Here is a 22,049-nt window from a genome sequence, read left to right as displayed (position 1 = left end):
CTTTAATTTTTCTACAGTGCTGGCTAATGCAGCTTAACGCTATCGATTAATTCTACCATTCGTAAGTATCGATATAGTCGTCGGTATTGTGAACATTGCGGCGCATATATTTTGTAAGTTTTTAAATATTTAAAATGAAAACGGATTAGGATCAATCTTCTAATTAATAGTATTGAACTATTTCTATTAAATGTACTTTAAATATAAACAAATTCACTGTGGAAGTAAATTGACGCAACAGGTAGTTTGTCAACACGTGCTTAAAACCTGAGAGCAGTCACACTGTGTGTCTCTCTTGCTCTTGCGATGTACGGAAAAAATAACAATTGGTGGGAAAGATTGATTGAATTTAATTAAAAATGCTGCGCAAAGTGCCGATAATAGTTATACTGGGCTCCACTGGCACAGGCAAGACGAAACTATCGCTGGAGCTAGCAGAACGTTTTGGTGGCGAAATTATTAGCGCGGATTCCATGCAAGTTTATACGAATTTGGATATTGCCACAGCGAAGGCCACCAAGGAGGAGCAGGCGCGAGCTCGCCATCATCTACTCGATATTGCAACACCGGCAGAGCCATTTACAGTTACGCATTTCCGAAATGCGGCATTGCCCATCATAGAGAAGCTGCTGGCTAAATCAAAACCACCGATTGTGGTTGGCGGTACAAATTATTATATAGAATCTTTACTGTGGGACATACTGGTGGATACCAAAGAGGAGAAGGTAACTACAAACGGCCTACAATTGTCAGCGGATGTAATGGCCGCTATGTCAACCGCTGAGCTGCATCAGCATTTGGGGAAGTTCGATGCCGGAAGTGCAAATCGAATACATCCTAACAATCGTCGGAAGATCCAGCGTGCCATTGAGGTCTACCAAAGTACGGGGAAGACGTTGACCGAGAAGCTTTCGGAGCAGCGTAAGCAACCAGGTGGCAACCGTTTGGGAGGTCCACTACGCTATCCACATACTATTTTGCTCTGGCTGCGCTGTCAGCAGGACGTGCTCAATGAGCGTCTGGATAAGCGAGTGGATAACATGTTACAGCAGGGTCTGCTCAAAGAGTTGCGTGAGTTCCACAATAGCTACGCGGATGTCACTCTTCAGGCGTATACAAAAGGCGTCCTACAGACCATTGGCTACAAGGAATTTGTGCCGTATTTGATGAAATATGATGCACAACAGGATATCAAGGTTGAGGAGTATCTGAGCACCCACCAATACCAGTTACCTACTTCAGAGCAGCTTGCAGCTATAGAAACGGAGGATGGGGAGCAGCTGGCTGCCAGTCTCAAAGCTCTGAGCAGCTGTTGTGCTGAACTGAAGTTGGTGACGCGCCGCTACTCCAAGAAGCAGTTGAAGTGGATAAACAACCGCTTCTTGGCCAGCAAGGATCGCCAGGTGCCCGATCTGTTCGAGCTGGACACCAGCGATGTGAGCGCCTGGCACGAAAATGTCTACAAGCGAGCCGAGTGCATCATCGAGAGTTATCGCCAGGCGCAAGTCTGTGAGATTGCGCCCATGGCCAAGCGTGTGCATCCTGGCGCCGAGCTCAACGAGGAGACGAGCAACTTCTGTGCCATTTGCGAACGTCATTTCATTGGCGAATATCAGTGGAGTCTGCATCTCAAGTCCAACAAACACAAACGTCGACGTGAGTCGCAGCGACGCAAGCAGCAGGAGGCAGACGCAATCGGACCCCAATAAGCCGCAGTAATCGAGACGCATAGACAGTTGTAATAATAAATCTATTTACGGATACAAAACCTGAGTTGTAGCTTGTTGATATTAGAGTAGAGAAGATTATTTTAGTTATGTAATGGAATATGCAACATGTTGAAGAAGCTATATAGTGTATAAATGTATATTATATATTTTGTATTATACATTTATATATTATATTCTATAATAGTCAACACAATCTGCTTACCTATAATAATAATACCTATACCGAAGTCCGGCTTATCTGTATGTATTAGAATAATAGATTACATTCATTAGAGTATTAAAATCAGGCTGATGCAAGCGAGTGGGATGACCCTTCCCCTGAATCGCAGAGAGGGGGGTCCTATTCGCTATCAGCTCGAAGCCGCAGCCCACAGAGGTCGTTGCCTAGGTGAAAAGCGAAAACATGTTTGTGCAGTTTGTGCAGCCCACGTCGGTGCATTGAAATCGTTTCATCTTTCATTTGCATTTCAGCTACCGAGTGAAACGCACGTACGCACGCCCAAGGACCAGCAAAGATGGCAAACCAGAAAATAGGTGAGATTCAGATTGCAAGCATATGAAGTTCATAAAATCCTCTATCAAATGTATCAAATGTATTTGCAGCACTGCTCAGCGTCTCGGACAAGACGGGTCTGTTGGAGCTGGGCAAGCAGCTGAGCTCGCTGGACTTTCAGCTAGTCGCCAGCGGTGGCACAGCAACTGCATTGCGTGCCGCTGGCCTGAGCGTCAAGGATGTCTCCGATATAACGGGCGCACCCGAAATGCTGGGCGGTCGGGTGAAGACGCTGCATCCTGCTGTACATGCGGGCATCTTGTCGCGTATCACCAGCAGCGATCTGGCTGATATGAAGAAACAAGAGTACAATCTCATACAGCTGGTCGTCTGCAATCTCTATCCCTTTGCCAGCACCATCGCCAAGCCAGATGTCAGCCTGGCCGATGCCGTGGAGAATATTGATATTGGTGGCGTGACGTTGTTGCGTGCCGCAGCCAAGAATCATCAGCGTGTCACGGTCGTCTGTGAGGCCGTCGACTATGCCAAGGTTCTGGCCGAGATCAGTGCTAAGGGCGATACCACGCTGGAGACGCGCCAAGCTCTGGCACTGAAGGCTTTCACGCATACGGCCAGCTATGACGAGGCCATATCTGATTACTTTAGAAAGCAATACGGCGCAGGCAGCTCACAGCTGACGCTGCGCTATGGCATGAATCCTCACCAGAAACCAGCCCAGCTGTACACAACGCTCGCCCAATTGCCGCTCCGTGTGCTGAATGCCTCGCCCGGCTTTATCAATCTCTGCGACGCGCTCAATGGCTGGCAATTGGTGAGGGAACTGAAGCAGGCACTGCAGCTGCCAGCGGCAACAAGCTTTAAGCACGTCTCGCCTGCTGGCGCTGCTGTGGGCGTGCCGCTCAACCCGGCCCAGGCTAGGCTCTGCATGGTGGACGATCTGTACGAGCAGCTGACGCCCTTGGCCACTGCCTATGCACGCGCACGTGGAGCCGATCGCATGAGTTCCTTTGGTGACTTTGTGGCGCTGTCCGATGTCTGTGATGTGGTCACAGCCAGGATTATTTCGCGTGAGGTCTCCGATGGCATTATTGCGCCCGGCTATGAGCCGGAGGCATTGGAAATTCTGAAAAAGAAGAAGAACGGCAGCTATTGCATTCTGCAGGTAAATCTGATCACATCCATTAAATCCTCTTCGTGCTACTGCTAATCTTGAAATACTCCCAGATGGATCCCAACTACGAGCCAACCATTATGGAGCGTAAGACCATCTTTGGCTTGACCTTAGAGCAGAAGCGCAACGATGCCATTATTGATGCAAATCTCTTCTCCAATGTCGTGAGCAAACGTAAGCCGTTGCCCGAGTCCGCTGTGCGGGATCTGATTGTGGCCACCATTGCCCTGAAGTATACCCAGAGCAATTCCGTGTGCTATGCACGCGACGGCCAGGTGATTGGCATCGGCGCTGGGCAGCAGTCGCGCATCCATTGCACGCGCCTCGCTGGCGAGAAGGCGGACAACTGGTGGCTGCGCCAGCATCCCAATGTGGCCGCCATGAAGTTCAAGGCGGGCGTGAAGCGTGCCGAGATCTCAAACGCCATTGACAACTATGTGAACGGCACGGTGGGCAAGGACATGCCAGTGGCGCAATTCAAGGGCATGTAAGCGGAAGTTCCAGTTGCGTACAGAATATACTCTAATCCGTTGCTGTCGTCTAGGTTCGATAAGGCACCGGAACAGCTGACGACAGAACAGAAACTTGACTGGTTGAAGCAGTTGAGCGGCGTGGCACTTGGCTCCGATGCATTCTTCCCCTTCCGCGACAACATTGATCGTGCCAAGCTTGTGCGTAGCTCTAACCATTGATGCCCTCAAAGCACTAGCTAATTTTTGTTCTTCTGCTTACAGAGCGGCGTCTCCTACATAGCCAGTCCGTCCGGCTCCACCAATGATGCAGGCGTCATTGCCGCCTGTGACGAGCACGGCATTATTATGGCGCACACCAATCTGCGTCTCTTCCATCATTAATTACCATTTGACGAGCATCCCTCGAATATATGTGGTGATAGCCACAGACTACCCTATAATCCACATTCCTTCAATCTAAACAATAAAAGACACTTGCCTTAGTTAGTTAAACGTTCGCTGCCTCGACTAATTGCTATATTTATTTTATTAAGTTGCTAACTAATGTACAGTTGATGGAGTCCGGCCCGTTTAGTAGCGCCGACTGCGTCGCTTGCGACAGGCGCCGCGGCAATTGCACACAAAGATGATGAAAGTCAAGCAGAAGAGCAGCACGGAGCCCAGCACCAAGGCCAGAGTGGTGGTCTGATCATAGTTGAGCGTGGCGTCCAGCACATGCTGCTGCGGCAGCAACTGAAAGTCGTGCAGCACTTGTGTGCCATTGGGCGGTGGGCAGGGCTGCTGCACAATGATCTCCTGATGCTGCACCTGCAATGGTCAGACTCTATATATAAGTACAAATTCTTAGCTTTAAATGAATTTTCGATTTACTCACCTGTTTGTTGCGGCACAGCTGCAAGCCTGCCGAATTGGCCAAAGTCTCGGCACTGTACTCATCCTGCACCAGCACGGGCAGCAGCCAGCGCTGGGGCGAGGCTTGCTGCAGCCAGGACCAGAACTTGGACAAATTGCGCGGATGCACCAAGTAACCACCCACGGCGGCCAGTGTCAGACTGATCAGGACGTTGACCAGGCTGGCGGACACCTTGCAGGGCAGCAGATGGGCGCAGAACAAGGCGAGCGTTTGTACGAGCGTCAGATAGAGCAGCATATACCCTGTAAAAAAGAAAAAATAGGGTTAATTGATTACTGAGCTTCGCTTGTGATTCCCGTTAGACTTACCCATGTACAGGTAGATGCCCGTATCGCTGCTATTCGAATAGGTATATAGTCCGGCCATGCTGTGCGCCGGCAGCAAATAGGCCAGCCAAATGCATAGGCTGGGAAACAGGCCCAGCAAACTCTGCAATAATAGAGTTCAAGTGTTAAGAGAGTTGAAGCTAATATGGATTTGATTTGATATGGGGTTTATATGAAAATACAACCGAATCCGGTTATACCGACTCCGCTTATAGCCAAAAGTTTTGTTTAACAATTTCTGTATTATTTTTCGGATTTCAATAAGATTCTCAGCATGTGATCTACGTCTATCTATAGAACGATTTTCACTCTAGTAAAATGTAAACTCAATCATATATTGGCCATGCTTTTAACTGACCTTACATAATGTGGCAAAAATAATAAAAATCTAAATTATATAAAATACACATGAAACAATATGCAGAATTTGGAGACGCTAGCTCTAAGGACAGACAAGTTATAATTTTATAACAGAATTCTAAGGGTTTCAATCAATATCATTATGAAATAAAGCAGATTAAAATCTCAGCTCTTATAAGTTCTTGACGGACTAGCCCTCCGACCCCATCGACTCATATGCATATATGGGGTCTGTCACGCCATACAAAGCTGTAGAATCAAAGAATTCAGAGGACAGAGGACAAACCTGCACAATAATATAAAGACTGCGCGAATAGAGACCGAGTCGGATGTCCCGCTCCGCATGACGACGATCCTCCTGGGTGTCGCGTATGGTCAGCATGACCAGTGGCCAGTAGGCCAGCACCATGACGCAGTGATGGTAGCCGAAGCGATCGTTGTACGATAGTTGTGGATCAGAGGCGGGCACATCCCAGAAGATGCAGCCAATGCAGAGGGATAGCACCGCGGCGGCAATCAGTTTGCTGATCCAGGTGAGCAGCGAGCCGGGCTGTTTGTAGGCCGCGAATCGTTTGATGAGCGCCTTGGCCTGGCCAAAGAAGCCCGCCTTCATCGTGAAGTTGGGCAGCGAGGCGGGCGGTGCTGCCAGCGGGGGCTCCGAGTTGATTTGATCCCAGGCATTGGCCAGCGATTCGATGCGCGCCGATGACTCCAGCATGGCCGCTGCCGACAGATCGTCCAGGGTGACCAGATCAACTGGAGGGTAAGGTTTAGGTTAGTTAGACTGGTACTGACATATAAGGTGGGCGTACTCACGATAATAGTCCGCTGGATTCTTGAAGGGCGGACACGGATAGCCCAGCTCGCCCATGTGGCGTGGCAAATCGGCCCGACTGCCGGAGAAGACTGTGCGTCCGCCCGACAGCAGCAGCACGCCGGAGCACATGGACAATATCTCAAAGGTGGGCGGCTGCAGGGTCATGATGACAATGCGACCGCCGCTGCACCACTGACGCAGATACTCCACCAGGAAGAAGGTGTCAAAGATGTCCATGTTGCTGGTGACCTGATCCAGGATCAGCAGCGATGACTGCGCCAGCAGCTGGCAGGCAACGCTCAAGCGCTGCTTTTCCGAGTGCGTTAGCGTCGAGACATTCGAAGCACGCACCGTATTCAGGCCCAGATCCTCGATGAGCACGTCCATGCGATCCTTCAGATCACTGCGGTCCAGTGGGCCACGCAGCGCCGCATGGAAATTCAGCGTGCACTGCACACTCATGCGCGGATCCAGCGAGGACACATCCAGTGCGGGCACATAGCTGCACAGCTCGCGCAGACCACGGCGATTCACCTGCTGGCCATTGATCAAGATCTCGCCGCCCAGGCGCTCCCGCAGACCCGCTAGGCACTCAGCCAGGGCGCTGCCCTCTCGCTGCGATGTGGCCATAATGGCGAACAGATCTCCCGCCTTCGCCTGCAGCGAGACGCCGTGCAGGCAGGGACTCACGTCCAGGCAGTGCACCTGTATATTGGGATAGATCAGTCCCAAGCTCGACTGTTTGCGGCCATAGGGCTGCGCGTGCCGGGAACTGCCATAGATGCGCGACTCGCCATAGTCGCCATAGCCCAGCCCCCCATCCCCGCCCAGTCCGGCACCCAACAGATCCGCCTCGCTGTGCGAACGATGGCCGTAGTGCTTGCCGTTGGTCATGTACTGCGGCTGTTGCTGCATGTGCTGCTGCTGCTGGAGATGATGGTGCTGGCCGACGGCTATGCTGGCCCGGCTGTTCGCCTGGCGCAGTGCCGCCGCTGGCACGCCGCCCTGGGCGCGCGACTCCGGCCGGGAGTGCGCCATGGCCATGCCCATGCCGCTGATGGCACGGAAATCGGATTCGCTGCGATACTTGCGCAGATTGGGCGGCACTCGACTGCGCGTGGTCTCGTTGTCGCTGCTGTCATAGCCGCTGGACCCAGCGCCCGCCGGTGCACCCGAGCTGTCCCGGAAGCCGCGATTCACACGGCCGCGCACGCCGCCCAGCGCACTGGAGCCACCCGGACCCGGGCCAGGTCGATGCGAGCGCTGTGAGCCCGCATTGGGCGGAAATACACGCGGCAGTCCAAATTTTAGATATGTGTACATATTGGAGCCCAGGGGAGATCTGAGGGTGGAGGGAGAGACAGATAAGGAGGGAGGTTAGATGATATGGAGAATAAATTTGATCAGCTCTTGACTAGACAGAGTAGAATAAGAGTAGTAAAAGTTCTCCAGCTGTAAATACGTAGAAGATACCCTGAAGCTTTTGAGCTATTAAATGTGCACTTAAAATTTAAATTTAAAAATATTATTTTCGTAACATTTCATTTCTATATAAGTTTGAAAATAGCATTATATTACAATTTTTCTGGTAAGCCCTTAAGCTTGTATTTAGATTTAAGTATTATTTTTTAATTTTATAAAAAAATAAAAAAAAAAAAAAATAAATAAATAAAAAAAAAATGAAATCAGCGTTATTTTCGCAAAAACTAAAAGTTTCTCTTTGAACTTAAATGTAATTTTGTTTATATATTTATTTATGTGTATTAGCATTTGCTTTTAATTTTATTTTTTATAAAATAATTAAATAATATTTTATTGAACATCAAGTTTTCGCAAAAACTAAAAATAAAAAAAATTCTCTTCAAACTTAAATGTAATTACAATTTTTATTTTATTTTTTTTTTTATTTATTTATTTATTTTTTTTTGTTTTTTTTTTTTTTTTTTTTGGTAATATTTTAAACGTGTATTCAAAACCAATTCGTATTTATAAATTGTTTATTATATTTTATTTATGTCTATTTCCAGCCATAAATTGTAAGCAAAATATTTGATTTTAAATTAAATGACTTCATTTTGAAATATATAACTCAAGCATATCATTTTATTTTTCATTTAATTTAACATATTTAATTAACAAATTTCGTTATTTGATTATTGTTTGAACAAATTTGCAGTATCAATAATCGAATCAAAAACCTTGTCAGCTTTAAGGAATGTTGTTAATTGAAGATACGAGTGCTTATGGCATGCACAGATGAGTAACACGTAGATATACCCATATATACTACATATTTTATTGTGCAAGTAGTATAGGTTTTATCATAATTGTTATTGCTACTCACTTGGGTCCGTAGCGCGGATGATTTAAGATTGATTGCACTGTGGTATCTCGTAGCTGGAAATTTCCATATGGCAGCGGTGATTTATCTGACGAGCCCAGCGCCGAGTCGGTGAAGTCAGAGTTCAGATTTTGCCTGCAATGGGGTGGGAAGAAGAGGCAGATGAGCAAGGCGTGCCGAGTTGCGCTTAGCTGGTCAATTGTTATAACGGGGCGTGGTCAATGCGGTTAATTAAAGTTATGGCATTTGAACTTCCGCTTCGGCGCGGTTTAATCGAGCGCTTCAAAATTGTCAAACCAAACAGGTGCAGCAGCAGCAGCAGCAGCAGTAGAAGCAGCAGCACCTGCAGCAGCGGATGTGACAAGGGCACGCCCACAATGCTTCCGCACTTACCTATAAATGGACCAGGCATGCAGATCTTCGGATGCTGCCGGCGGCAGCGGTGTATTGGGACCATGCGGCACTGAATAGCGACGCTCCTCGCGTGACATTTTCTTATTGCTGGAAAAGTTGCTCAGCTCCATGGTCTGTAAAAGAGAGACAGAGAGAGAGAGAGAGAGAGAGAGAGAGAGAAAGAAAGAGAATTAGTGTCGTGGTGCCAAAAAATGTGGCTAATTTCCAGTTGAACTGGGTCAAGAATGTCAGCGTGGCGGTTATTACTCATAATTTGCGGGAATTAGCTTAATGAAAGCCACGCACACAAACATAAATATACGTATATACACAAGTATAGTTGTGTGTGTGTCTGTAAGCCCCTGCTATTGTTTAGCAAAGTTAGTCTTGGCTTAGACCAAGTTTTGTACCCTAGAGCAAAAGAAATGTGAGGTATGCACAAATAGAATATAATACAAATATTTGAAGAGATTTAAGCTTGAGGCATAAGTGATTTATGTAGCTATCATTTATCAATTTTATAATTATAATAATAAAATCAATTGGAGAGTTATATATTTACTACCTAATAACCAATAAAAACCTACTTCTGTGTCAAATCGATCAGTGATATTCTAGTGAGCTAATGCTCGAAGATATTATGTAGAGAATATCACATACATTGTAATAATCGCTCTGGATTTAAGACTATATATAGTTCTACCCACTATTCCTATATAGCTGTATATTATAGAGGAAGAACGCAGATATATTAATATTATAGAATATAATCGAATGAATATTCAATTATTGTAATATGCCAACTTACTATACAGTTTTCATATACAGAGAGAAACCCATAAACAACTAATTTCAACTGATTTTAATCAGCTTCTATTATAGTTTTTACTTCAAACCAAAATAAAAAAAATCATGAATAAATTTGAATGAATTAATGTTTCAGCTTTATCCAAACAAGAAAAATTTTAGTTCCAAACCAAATCAGAATCATTTGTGCCCCCTATTCTATTCTATATCTAGGGTATAAAAACCTGAAAACAATGAAATGAATTTATGCAGTTTTTGTTTCATTTTTGGCTCTTGTTTTTTTTTCACATTTAATTTTCTTGAGTCGAGCAAATCGGAATCCGAATCGGAGAATCGAGCAACAATTGTTGCTGCTGGAGATTTCGACACGGCGGCTGCGTTTTTAATTGCTAATGCGAGAAACGCAGATGCAAATGAGCCGCAAAGTTGCACCCAAATGCCGCACTTATGCAAGACAGTCTAAAAGCAGAAAAAAAAGTGAAGACAAAACGTTGTCTGCTACCAAATGCACCTGTTGCCAGGTTGAGGTTGTGGAAGCCAGCCAGCCGTATGCATTTCCGTTTGCAGAAGTGAGTGCACCTTGAGTACTACAAATGACTATGTGTATGTGTGTGTGTGTAGGTGTGTGTGTGCGCAAATACGAGCAGTTTAGAGTGTGCTTAAACAGCTGCAAGTGGGTGCGAGATTATGTAGTTAAGTGTTCTCAGTTTTAATTATATATATATATTTTTTTTTTTTTAAAATTATTTTTTGAGCCGCAGCAGCTGGCGAAAGTAAGTGGCAGCAGCAAAGAGATTTTAGTTTATAATACGCTGTAGATAATTACTGACAGGGTATATCAGTGATTATATGTAACAGACCTTATAAAGAAAACGGCTATATCAATCTGTTTATCAGTTTTTGCTGCTTCTGAACGTTTAGATCTCGAGAATGATTGCAGCTAGAACTTACAAACTTAAGAGCTATGCACTCTTATCTATTAAGAAATCTTAGTTTATTTTATATCTTAATAATAAACGTGTTTTGTTGTCTAGAAAAAATAATATATACTCTCATAATAGATAAACATTTAGTAATTTCCAAATCTAAGAAAACGTGCTTAATTTCATTGAAGCTACTAAGAATTCCAATCAAACCTTGGAAAATCTCGAAAGCTATGAGAGCAGTAATCATTTACTTTGATATGAGGGTTCCTAAAATCCGTTCATATACAAAAACTTAATTTTTTTTCTAATATATACTTATATATATGATATTAATTATTAATCTTCTTAATTATTAAACTTTGCTATCCCACACATTAGTGTTGAGCATCGGCTAGTGGTGTCTTGCCTTCTAGAGCACTCTGACTTGCTTTTATTTACAATTAAAGCTAGAGCTGAAAGTGAAGCTGTGAGTGGGAGCTGTTGCTGTAACTGGATGTGAAAAGTGTGAAAACGCATCAAACGCTTTGATTACCGCATTATTTGGGGAATGCTTTTGGCTCTGGTAAGAGTCATATGCATTATGTATTATTATTAAATATAATTTTTTTATTTTTTATTGTTACAAAAATGGCTAAAAAACGACTTTTAATTGCGTGTTAAATGTGCTTTAATTAAAATCATTTTGTGTTATATAGCGACTTATGGCTTAAAGTTCAGTGTAGTTGATTTCTTCCTTTTTTTTTTTTATATTTTTTATGTAAGTTTTTTATTTGTTTTCGTTTGAGTTGCTGTTTTTGCTTCGCTTGTTATTGTTGTTGGCATTTTTAGTATGTACTTGGCCAGTGAAAGTGTCGGCAAAAGGTTTTTTGCCCGCACTCAATGATAATGTAAATATAACTCAAGAGGAACTACCTAAAGCTACGCCTACCTCAGCCCGTGTATAGGGCCAAAGCTAAAAACTTGCCGGCAGCTGCCTTTGTTCCATTGAATGAATGAATGAATGAATGACTGCGTGGCTGATTGAGTGACTGCATGCTGAACGTATTAAGGGCACAGCATTGATTTATGTGAACGCTGTCGTTGATATCTATACTGAGATGCACGAGAGGGTGAGAGAGCGAGAGAGATGAGTATATCTCTTTCCTCTGCACACATATCATTTGACAAGTGCGTTAAGCAAAAAGACTTGAATTTATTGCATACTAGTGCAGCCTCTTTATTGAGCTCCTGCAGTTGCTGTTGCAATGAAAGTGATTTTCGAAATATTACTCTTATTTTGTCACAGCTCAGATTCATGGGAATTAACCAGACGCCGGTTGCAATTTCAGCCTTACTTTTACAAATTGGGTATAAGAAAACGTAATGAAGCTGTGAAAATGTTATTTACGATGTCATAAAATCTATAACAAGTACGAACGATAGTTGACTACCTATATGAGAAACTATACTACATGAGCGGGCGGATAACAAGGCTATCAAGAAAAGTGAAAAGTTAGACTTTTGGATATGTAATTAAAATGAAATAATCTGGTGTGTAATTTCTTCAGCAATTACAAAAGCGAGATATTTGGTATTTAAGGAATTGATAAATAAATATATGTAAAATTCTTGAAGTGAAGTTAAATTATATAGTAATCTAGGGTGATTTCTCAATTCAATTCAATTGCTTTCTCAATCCTTCAATGCGGAAGGAACAAATGAAGAGCCAAAAAAGAGACAAATTCTGAGCGAAGGTCTTCCAACAAGGGAGTCATGGAGCAAATAGCTATCAGAAGTAACCTACTATATGATCTTGATTAAGGTAAACAAAAGCTGTTGATATCAATTCAAAGAACAAACATTTTACAGTTAGACTTGAAACTGATCCAATGCAAAACGAATCAATTTTCTTTTTCATCAATTATTAATAAATCCAATATCCAGAATGAAGCACTCAAGATACTCAGGGAAAACATAGAAATGGTGTTATATATCACATTCTCCTGCTGAAGTCGACCCGACAAAGATCGTTATGCCTTTATTTAAGGTTGACATGTTCCAACTCTCTATCACAAATCTCGAATGTAAGTAATACTAACACCTTCAAAGCTGCATATCTTAATATGACTTTAAATACATTATATTGCTACCTATAAACAAGCACAGAGCCACACTCAAAGAGCTTTAGTATAGAAGCATATAGGTATCTATTGCCCCCACTCCAGAGACACAGATACATATTTATCTGATTATGCAGCTGAAACGAAAAAATTCCAACTAGAGTGGTGCTGCCCACGTGCAGCTGCAGCTGCAACAAATGCCGAATTGGAAACCAGAATTTTTTTTGTTTTTGTTGGTGGCCAAAAGTTCCGCAGTCTCAACTCCAGCAAAGAGCTTGGCACAGTTACAGAGGCAGTTGTCTGCTGGGAATTATATCATAGATATAAAACAGATTAGCTGCGGCCAGTTTGGCGGCAAGAGAGAGTGGTTAGGTTATGTGTCGGCAATCGCTTTGCATGATGAGTGCTGACCGGAGCGGATGTGGTGTTTGTCAACGGTGCCCGATGCTAGGCAATTAATTGGCCAACGGTTATTGCCAATGCTTTAAATGAGTCTGCAATGATTACGCCAATAGGCTAAGGAGTTTGTCTAACAAATGTGTCAAGAATTGGCTCACACTGAGCCGCAGACTGACACAGAGAGAAAGGGAGACAGACGGAGACAGAGACAGAGAGAGGGAGAGAGTAAGTGAGTGAGAGAGTGAGACCAACTCGAACTCTAACTGAAACCCGTTGTTGTCGTTCCCGTTGCTTGTGCCGCATTTTTTGCAAAGCAGCCAGTTGACAAGTGGCAAGTGGCAAGTGGCTAACCGTTGCGTGTCTAAAGCCGCAGCACATGACCATTGATGCAAAAATGCAGTTAGACGCAAGTGGAGAATGACGACCCGAAAGGAGGAGCCACGCAAGCCACCGCTTACATTAGATTATTTAATGGTGCGCGCCCAAGTGGTTCCATGTGCCCAAGTGGTTTTACCATAATAATTTGTCCAAGTCTTTCATATTTTTCTTTTCTATATATATACTCACATATACATATACACATATGTATATGTATTTTTGTTTGATTTTTCTGTGGGCAACCACTCGAGAGACGATTTTGTGAGCCATTGAAACGTGTGTGTTTGCTCGGCTGATTGGATTACAAACAACCGACCGCTAGCTAACTGACGGACTGACAGCGAGACAGACGGACGGACTGACGCAGTGACTGACTGACTATGTGAACCGCTCGGCCACTCCACTTGCGGTCTAGGGTATATTCCCACGCAGAAAGCCAATTAAATTGGGCTAGCCGAAAAGAAACAACCAGTTAAGTGCAAGAGTCAAAAGTGAACGACGTGCAAATACCCTCAAACTAGCTGTCAGAGTCACGGACACACCCAAATCCAAGTAATTCTAGTTGGCCAAATGCGTAAATGTTTGCAAATTTGGTAATCTTGGCAAGCTTTACTGCTTATTGAAAGTGTAGTCTGACATTCACCGGGGTATTAGGTAGATAGCTTTTATCATTGGAATTGTTGCTATCATATATCAAATATTTTATTTGAAATATATATACAGAATAAAGAAGAATCTACATAGCAAATTTGAAGACTGTACCTCTTCAAATTCTTGAGCTGTTTATTATCGATATTTATTTACCCATATCAAGATATCCATAATCTAAAACTTAACAATATCTTTATCTATATTTGTTATACTGCTTAAGTTAAACTCGATAATGTTCATTACAGATGATATTCAAGGAGACACATATACTTGAACGGTCTACTAATGCTGCTTACTGCTTACATACATACACGCATACAAAACCAATATGCTTTGCTTAACCATTTTTAATAGGTATATCGACCCGATCGGAAGTTTCCCTTGCACGCTGAACGCCGCGGGCCATGTTTACGAGCTGGAATTGAAAAGAGGCAACTGGTTAACTGGCCGGCCCGGGCAACAGGTTAACTGTCCAGCCACCCAAAACTCAAAAGCTTCTCTCTGATTGCCGACTGACTGACTGACTGACGGCGTGACGGACTGACTGACAGTGAGTGTCCAGGCAGCACTTGCTGCGGCCTCTGCCCCTTTCCTTATGAGAAAGTGAAAATCTTTGAGCTGTGCCATAATTTCTTCTTTCCAGACATCGTATGATAAATGCCAATTGCTGCCGAGCCAAAGTGGGTCGCGGCTGCAATTTGCAATTAATAATCAAAAAAGAAAAGACGAGAGAGAACAAAAATATCACATGCTTGCGGCCTTTATTTTTGGGCGTGACTGGGAACTCTGCGCTGTTGCCAGACTGACTAATACTAATCGCAATGTCCATGCAAATTGATAATAATAAACATCAAACTGAATTTGTTGATTACCAGTTTTCGAAGCAACATTCCGGCGGCCAAAAAGCCGTTTGTTGAACTTGTCCATCTAAACGAAATGGCTGAAGAATACGAGCGCTAAGCGTAAGCGAATTACTAACCAATATCATACACTGCACGAAAATTTATGTAGTAATGTTTAAAAAGGTGCAATTTTTGATTTACATATTTTTTCAGTATACAAATAAATTTGTAGTATAAGCTTTATGTGATTGTAAAAAACAATATATTGTATATACATTGTATATTCAAGGGAAATGAAGTTCACTAAACTAAATAAAAAAATAAATATCTTCTTATCTTAAATTCCAGAACATTTTACAAATAACAACAGAGTTTCAAGAATTCATAAAAATATTCATACTTTAAATATTCCAATAAATATTTAATAAAAAAAAAAAAAAAAAAAAAAATTGCATGTTATTATCATTTACTGAATATTGCTCCAAAAGCTGCATAAAACATGCAATTAAAGTCAAAAATGCTGCACAGTGTTGTTGCAGATTGCTATGTGTGTTAATTGAGCGTTCGATATTCGATTTTGGTTTGGGTTTTAACACGTTTAGTGTTTGGCATTTGTAGCGGACAGGCAGGTATGCAAATTTTTGTCGCCTCTCATAGAGATAGAGAGCCCCCAGCATCAGCGGCGTCAACCCCAAACCAGCTGCTGTAGATAAGCGACAGTCAGTCAACTCGGCACGCAATTTTACGCGAAAAACAAAGAAGAAGAAGAAACATTAATGAAACAAAATAACAAAAACCCAAAACAGATTTACAATTTTTGTGAAAGTTTTGCCGCGTACTCGAAAATTGATTATGAACAGATTGTGAATGTACATCAAATGAGTGTTGCGAATGAATGTCTCGAGCTGTCTAGATGAGATTTGTAATTTAATAAATGTGAATTCAAACTGACTAAAAACCAAAAACAAAAACAAAACAAACAGAAACACCAAGGTGTGCCGGAGTTATAATAACCTAGCAGAGATATCAATTAAGATGCTCAGGTGGCAGTTATGTGGGAATCGAGAGTTACTTAATCTCTGTTCAATATCTTGACAAATGACTAAGAGAGCGCTTCAAAGTGCCAAGCAAATGAATTTTAAGTAGTTCGCTTAAAAAATTAAACAAAATTTGTATTTAACGATTTAATTTATGGCTCACAGCATTTTATGAAAGCAGCGAATGTTGAAAAAGTTGTGATATCGAAACGAGATTGTTTAAAAATAAAAATGAACTCTTTTTAAACTTTATTTGTGTCATTGGTTTGCCAAACGGATCTACGGCGGATATTTTGTTAACAAGTGCTTTAGGAGAAGGTGTGAAAAAAATAAGAGAAAAAAATATTTGGGTTTGAATATATATGAAACATCTCCATTGCTCCATTAATGAAAATAATGATTCAGAAAAAAAATAAAATAAAATAAAAAAAAATAGACTTTAGTGCAAATAAAAATTGTTGGTCTATATATTGATATGGAAAGTATTCAATATTATTGGAGAAAGTGAACAGTCTGTTATCCTGTTGAGTCACAGAGTATGTAGATGTATTTTAGGTCATGATTTTTTAGAGGAGATAAACAGTCTCAGGTTTCGATACTAGCCCTAAAACTGTGGTATATATTGTTTAAGCATTGACTATGCTTTCTGTGGAATATGTACATAGTTACATTATCCATCAGCCAGATATAGATTACATAAAACTTATTTGCTCTTTTCAATTCATTTTCACATGACATTAAAGCCAAACGATTCTGTTTCTAAGCGCTTCACAGCTAATGTAATTCATAAAAATAAAACAAAAATTTTATTAATCTCGTATATATACGCTAAATGATATAGCAAACAAATATGACAGGCTTTGACATATGTGGAGCTATGGCAAGAGAAAGAAAAGTAAGAAAAAACTAAGAGACTAGCAGCAACTAAAACATGCCAAGACAACTTCGCAAACTCGATAAGCCTAAGTGAAATATTGAACGAATCTTAAAAATTGATGATAATTCATAAAAATAAAACATAAAATGTGATTAATCTCGTATATATACGCTAAATGATATAGCAAACAAATATGACAGGCTTTGACATATGTGGAGCTATGGCAACAGAAAGAAAAGTTAGAAAAAACTATGAGACTAGCAGCAACAAAAACATGCCAAGACAACTTCGCAAACTCGATAAGCCTAAGTCGAGAATGTATATGCTCAGTGAAATATTGAACGAATCTTAAAAATTGATGACAAAAGACTTAAAGATAATCGATTTACAGACAGAATCGCGCATAAGCAAACTCAACTACTTGAGCTTGGCTAATATGCGCATCTATAACTGGGCCAACTGTTTATTAAGTTTAGCCAATTGTGGTTATTAAATTAGGCAATCTCGAAAACTACAAGACCATAACGACCAAAGAATGCGCCAAAGTCCAAAAACAAAACAAAAAAACCATTGCTGCTGCTGACATAGGCAAAGCGCGCTCCAACTGTGACCCCAAAAAAAAAAAAAAAAAAAAAAAAAAAAGAGCCAAGTTAATGTCATGCCGTCAACAAATACTCGTCATGGCTGCATAGCCCTCGCTCACCGTATTTGTCTATGTGTGCGTTTGTGTGTGTATGTGTGTTCAAGTGATTCAGTTTCCATTTGGTGTTTCGTTTGCTCGTTTTTCGTTCGGAAAATTCACAGCAGCAAGGTCAGCTTTATTAATTGCCTCGACTCAAGCCGTTTGCCATGCTGCGGATTTTTTTATATATTTTTATTTTTTTTTGGCCATCTTTACAGGCAATTAACGCTCCGGCTCAAACAAAACACTTTCCTATGTGTTGCAATCGACTTGTGAAAGTCGACAACGAGGCAAAAATTTGCATGCCAATGTCCGTCCGTCTCAATTGTGGACATCATCAAAAACCAGCCCGGCCCACTAAACCCAGCGAAACCATCAGCCCACCAGTCCACCAATCCGCCCCACCACACACACATACACACGCACATGTGTATGCGCCACTCTAATTGACACAAATTCCATGACAAACAAAATACAACTTTTTTCCAAACTAAATATGTATATTTTCGCATTGCCCTCACATGCATAAAAATGCGAGAGACTATAGGTCGGACATATCCCAGACACAGCTAACGCACCCACCCAGACACAGACACTGAGCCCATGGCGCCAGCTAGCTACAGTGGTGCAAATCTGCAAAGAATCAGCTATAGCTGATTAAAATTTTTACCATTTTGTTACTTTGTTAAAAGTTTGAAGCCAACTAAACATGTTTCCTTAAAAATTTGACTAAAGTCTTTATAATTTTTCAAGCTGCGAATTTTATTTTGATATGTATACAACGTACTTACGATTAGAAATGCTGAAAATATTAACATATCGTATTATATTATTAACATAAATCAAAAAAAGCGCTCATAGTCTCTTTAAATCATTTATTTATTTCGTATATATCTTTGTAATGATGATATTATTTTATTCGTTTTGTTGAGCTTGAGACAACACTTTGATACTAGACATTAACATTGAAATATTTTACTGAAGTTGAAACTAAAGATTAAATATAAAAAATCTAAATCTTTCTTGTTGCTTCATTTTAGATAACAATATATACTCTATAATTTAATTTATGTAAGCTTCTTTTCCATATTTAATCAAGTTTCTTTTCAAAAAATGCGATTTAATTTTATGTCCATTTACAAAAATTTCTTTACATCAAAAATTCTTTTCAAAAACTAAACAAACATTAATCTGTGTAACCTAATTAAATTCAGAAGAGAAAAGTTACTAAACGACTATCGTAAAAACTAAACAAACATCTTATATAATTCCCAGCTTCAAGAGTCGATCACTAAATTTGTGATTTGATTATATAATTATGTCAGCTATAAACTAGCTGTAAGCCACTGTACCGGCCTGATATACGAACCTATTGTAGATCATGCCAAAACTCACGATGTCTTGAGTGACATAAATCCGTGGCACAATTTATGCACAGCACGTTGGGGTGTGTGCGCGTGTTTCGCTGCCTAGCTACACACACACACGCCGCACACACTTTGACAGACTCACACTCACACTCACTCACATTCACACATTCCTTAAGATACTTTTCTGTGTCTCGATTCTGATTCTATGTCAGCCAACTTCGACTTCAGCTGACGGCACACACAGTTCAAGTTGATGTAGTGAAATGAATTTCTGGTTTGAAACGACCATAAAACAACAACGAACAGCCACAAGCTGTGTAGCATCATCCATCCATTCAGTTGGCTGGATAGCACTTTCTTCGTCTAATTATGCAGCTGTTCTATGTGGCGCGTCTTTTATGTGTTAATTTAATTATAATAAAACCCAAATTAACCCGCTCTGTACTTTATCAATGGCCGAGGGAAATTTCTTTTTCATTTGCAGCGGTTCGTTAAGTTTTCACTACGCTTTCGGGCCGAGGGATTAAAGACGAGTGTGTCTAGAGGAGAGGAGGCCCATTAAAAGCAATGAATCATGACTCAATGCAGAGCCAATGCATTGGTCTGCAGTTAAAAATACTAAGCTCTAAACGTAAGCCAATCCCGAGCAGAACAAGTTCTTGGTCAGAGCTGCAGCCGCACCTTGTTTTTTTCCCCTTCTTATATAAGGCAATAAAACGTTGGCTAGACAAAGCTGGCAGCAGTGGCAGCAGTGGCAGCAGCACCACCGACAGCACCACCCGCCGCGTTGGCCAAAACTCGGCGCAAAGCAATGAACTGACAATCAATTCGGCTTAAGTCGCTGCGCCTTTGACTTTGTCTTCACATCAAGTTTGTGTCTTAAGTCTTTCGTTTTCGATTCGAAATTGTCTCGAATTGAAACTCACAGATTGTCGGTCGGTGTCAAGATGTTTCTTCTCCCACTTTGTTTTTAGTTTCTGTTCTGTTTTTTTTTTTTCGGCCTGGCTACAAGTCATCAGGCAGCACCGTTAATAGTTATAAGAAATACTGTTAACTAATTTACGCCACAAAAAAAAAAAAAAAAAAAAAGACAACAACAACAAGGGGAAGAGAGCCACAGAAACTAACGAGTCACCAGGCAGAGAACAGAATACAAAAAATAAGAGGAAGAAAAACAACGAAAAGAAAAAGAATCAGACATCTTTGGGCGCTGATAGGCAAAGGTATTCAGCTAACGGTAAAACATGGCATTGTAATTAGACGTGAAGCATTGTCGGCCAAAAAACTAATGTTTGCAATTAACAATTCCGAGAAATGTGCCAAATATATATCTATCTTTCTCTCTCTCTCTCTCTCTCTCTCTCTGTCTCACTCTATATATATATATATGAGTCTTATCAAATAATGGCAAGATTTTTCACAGTTTTGAAAGTGATTGTTTGCTTTAAAAAAATTGAATGTGAAAGTTGCTCTGCTGTTGGCCAATTTCGAAATTCTTGGCAACAAAGCGCCACAGATAAATGGCCAAAGATAAATTGCTAAAGCTAAATGATAGCAGCTCTTTATGAGTATTTACGATTTCAAGACGCAAAATGATTTCATATACAGATTTTGCATTACAACAAAACGTCAATAAGCAGTTACCACAAAAATGCAGCAACAACAACAACAAGAGATGTAGCAGCAGCGGCAGCAGCAGCCAAAGAGGAAATGCCGAGAGGCAAGACAAACAATAAGCAACGCACGCAGCCAAGAACTTGGCGAGTCAGCGAGCGAAACAAACAAACAGAAAAGACACACACAAATACAAATACCAGCACACAAACACACACACACACAAACACATACAGAGAGAGAGACAGACCAACGCATAACTTTGGCGCTGTCTATGCGCCCTAAGCGCGCAAAAGAACTTTAAAGCCGAATGGAAAACACAAAATAAAAAAGCCAACAACTCGAAGAAGCAGCGTGGAAATGCTTCGAAACGGCAATAGACCTGGGTCTGCAGACCTGCAGAGAACGATGGAGCTGAGCGAAGCGTTCGCTAGACAAAACTTGCTTGTGGGATCTTTGACCTGGCAATGGCGACGACGACCGCAGCTGAAGAAAACAACAACGTGGAGCAGGAGCTGAGCGCCCGTCAACGCCTCGACTAAGCCCATATAGATACACATACACATACACACACACACACACACACACACACACTGAGAAAGCATACACATGTGTCTATGTGGCTTGACTTGGGTTTTAAATATAAATTTTAACAGTTAATACCAGTTGGACAATGTTTTAATGTGCAACCTGGAAAAAAGGCGCCTCAAAAATGCAAAATGCAAAAAATGTTTAACAACTTTAATCCCAAGCTTACTTACCTGTCTATAGTTGTTGTTGTTGTTTTTGCTGCTGCTTGTTATTGCCGCTGCTGTATATTCCATAAAAACTCTCGCACTAACACACACACATGCACACACGCACAGTTTTGCGTTTCTTATTGGAGAATTTGGGTATGGCAAATGCCGCTGTTTGCAAGCTATTTGCAAACTGATTTGTCACACACACGAGCCTGGCCAATAAACCACATTTGCAAGCGTTCACACATTGCACATTAATAAATAAATGAATAAATATATGTATTTTTATATTATATTTATGTATGCACATAAAGAATGCTACCGCATTTATATTTTGTTAGTTACGCCGACAACATTTCAATTAGATTTTCAAGCGCGCAGTTTTTTTTTGTTTGTTTGGTTTTTTCTATTTATTGCTAAACTTTGTTGTATTTTAATTCACTTTTTATGCGCAGAGGCAATAGACGTGAACAAGCCGAACGAGCGGCGCTGCAGACAACTCTCCCGTTGCCCTGCTCAAATCGTACTGAGCTGAACTTGGCCTCGGACGCCATCTTAGACTGCATTGGAATTTTAGTGTGCGCGTCTG

At 41.6% G+C, this 22,049-nt stretch overlaps 3 protein-coding genes across 3 annotated transcripts; 2 read left to right on the top strand and 1 right to left on the bottom strand.

Annotated features, from left to right (window-relative positions):
• The first annotated feature begins 83 nt into the window (after positions 1 to 83).
• Positions 84 to 4,380, top strand: LOC6573194 (bifunctional purine biosynthesis protein ATIC). The gene is made up of 6 exons (XM_001999248.4): positions 84 to 113; positions 2,202 to 2,264; positions 2,334 to 3,406; positions 3,469 to 3,902; positions 3,960 to 4,086; positions 4,150 to 4,380. The coding sequence occupies exons 2-6, from the start codon at positions 2,246 to 2,248 to the stop codon at positions 4,267 to 4,269; spliced, it is 1,773 nt and encodes a 590-aa protein (XP_001999284.1). The 5' UTR covers positions 84 to 113; positions 2,202 to 2,245; the 3' UTR covers positions 4,270 to 4,380.
• Positions 120 to 1,709, top strand: LOC6573193 (tRNA dimethylallyltransferase). Its single transcript, XM_001999247.4, has one exon. It carries the CDS (start codon positions 360 to 362, stop codon positions 1,707 to 1,709), a length of 1,350 nt encoding a protein of 449 aa, XP_001999283.1. The 5' UTR covers positions 120 to 359.
• LOC6573195 (ATP-binding cassette sub-family G member 8) lies at positions 4,368 to 21,995 on the bottom strand. Its single transcript, XM_001999249.4, has 8 exons — positions 21,482 to 21,995; positions 9,039 to 9,172; positions 8,649 to 8,780; positions 6,304 to 7,646; positions 5,774 to 6,243; positions 5,110 to 5,230; positions 4,763 to 5,043; positions 4,368 to 4,695 (listed from the first exon to the last, which is right to left on the bottom strand). The coding sequence occupies exons 1-8, from the start codon at positions 21,542 to 21,544 to the stop codon at positions 4,459 to 4,461; spliced, it is 2,781 nt and encodes a 926-aa protein (XP_001999285.2). The 5' UTR covers positions 21,545 to 21,995; the 3' UTR covers positions 4,368 to 4,458.
• Between the last annotated feature and the right edge of the window lie 54 nt (positions 21,996 to 22,049).

This window comes from Drosophila mojavensis, unplaced genomic scaffold (assembly GCF_018153725.1).
Source record: "Drosophila mojavensis isolate 15081-1352.22 unplaced genomic scaffold, ASM1815372v1 contig_16, whole genome shotgun sequence".
In the NCBI taxonomy this organism is placed as follows: Eukaryota; Metazoa; Arthropoda; class Insecta; order Diptera; family Drosophilidae; genus Drosophila; species Drosophila mojavensis.
This window is presented reverse-complemented; position numbering and strand designations above follow the sequence as displayed.

Excerpts from the sequence above, each read along its gene's own strand:
- LOC6573195 (XM_001999249.4), bottom strand. The coding sequence starts at position 21,544 with ATGGAATATACAGCAGCGGCAATAACAAGCAGCAGCAAAAACAACAAC. Across the intron at positions 8,781-9,038 it reads CATGCCTGGTCCATTTATAG|GCAAAATCTGAACTCTGACT; the intron begins GTAAGTGCGGAA and ends ACCCCATTGCAG. Across the intron at positions 4,696-4,762 it reads AGCTGTGCCGCAACAAACAG|GTGCAGCATCAGGAGATCAT; the intron begins GTGAGTAAATCG and ends TGACCATTGCAG.
- LOC6573193 (XM_001999247.4), top strand. The coding sequence starts at position 360 with ATGCTGCGCAAAGTGCCGATAATAGTTATACTGGGCTCCACTGGCACA.
- LOC6573194 (XM_001999248.4), top strand. Across the intron at positions 3,407-3,468 it reads GCAGCTATTGCATTCTGCAG|ATGGATCCCAACTACGAGCC; the intron begins GTAAATCTGATC and ends AAATACTCCCAG. Across the intron at positions 4,087-4,149 it reads ACATTGATCGTGCCAAGCTT|AGCGGCGTCTCCTACATAGC; the intron begins GTGCGTAGCTCT and ends TTCTGCTTACAG.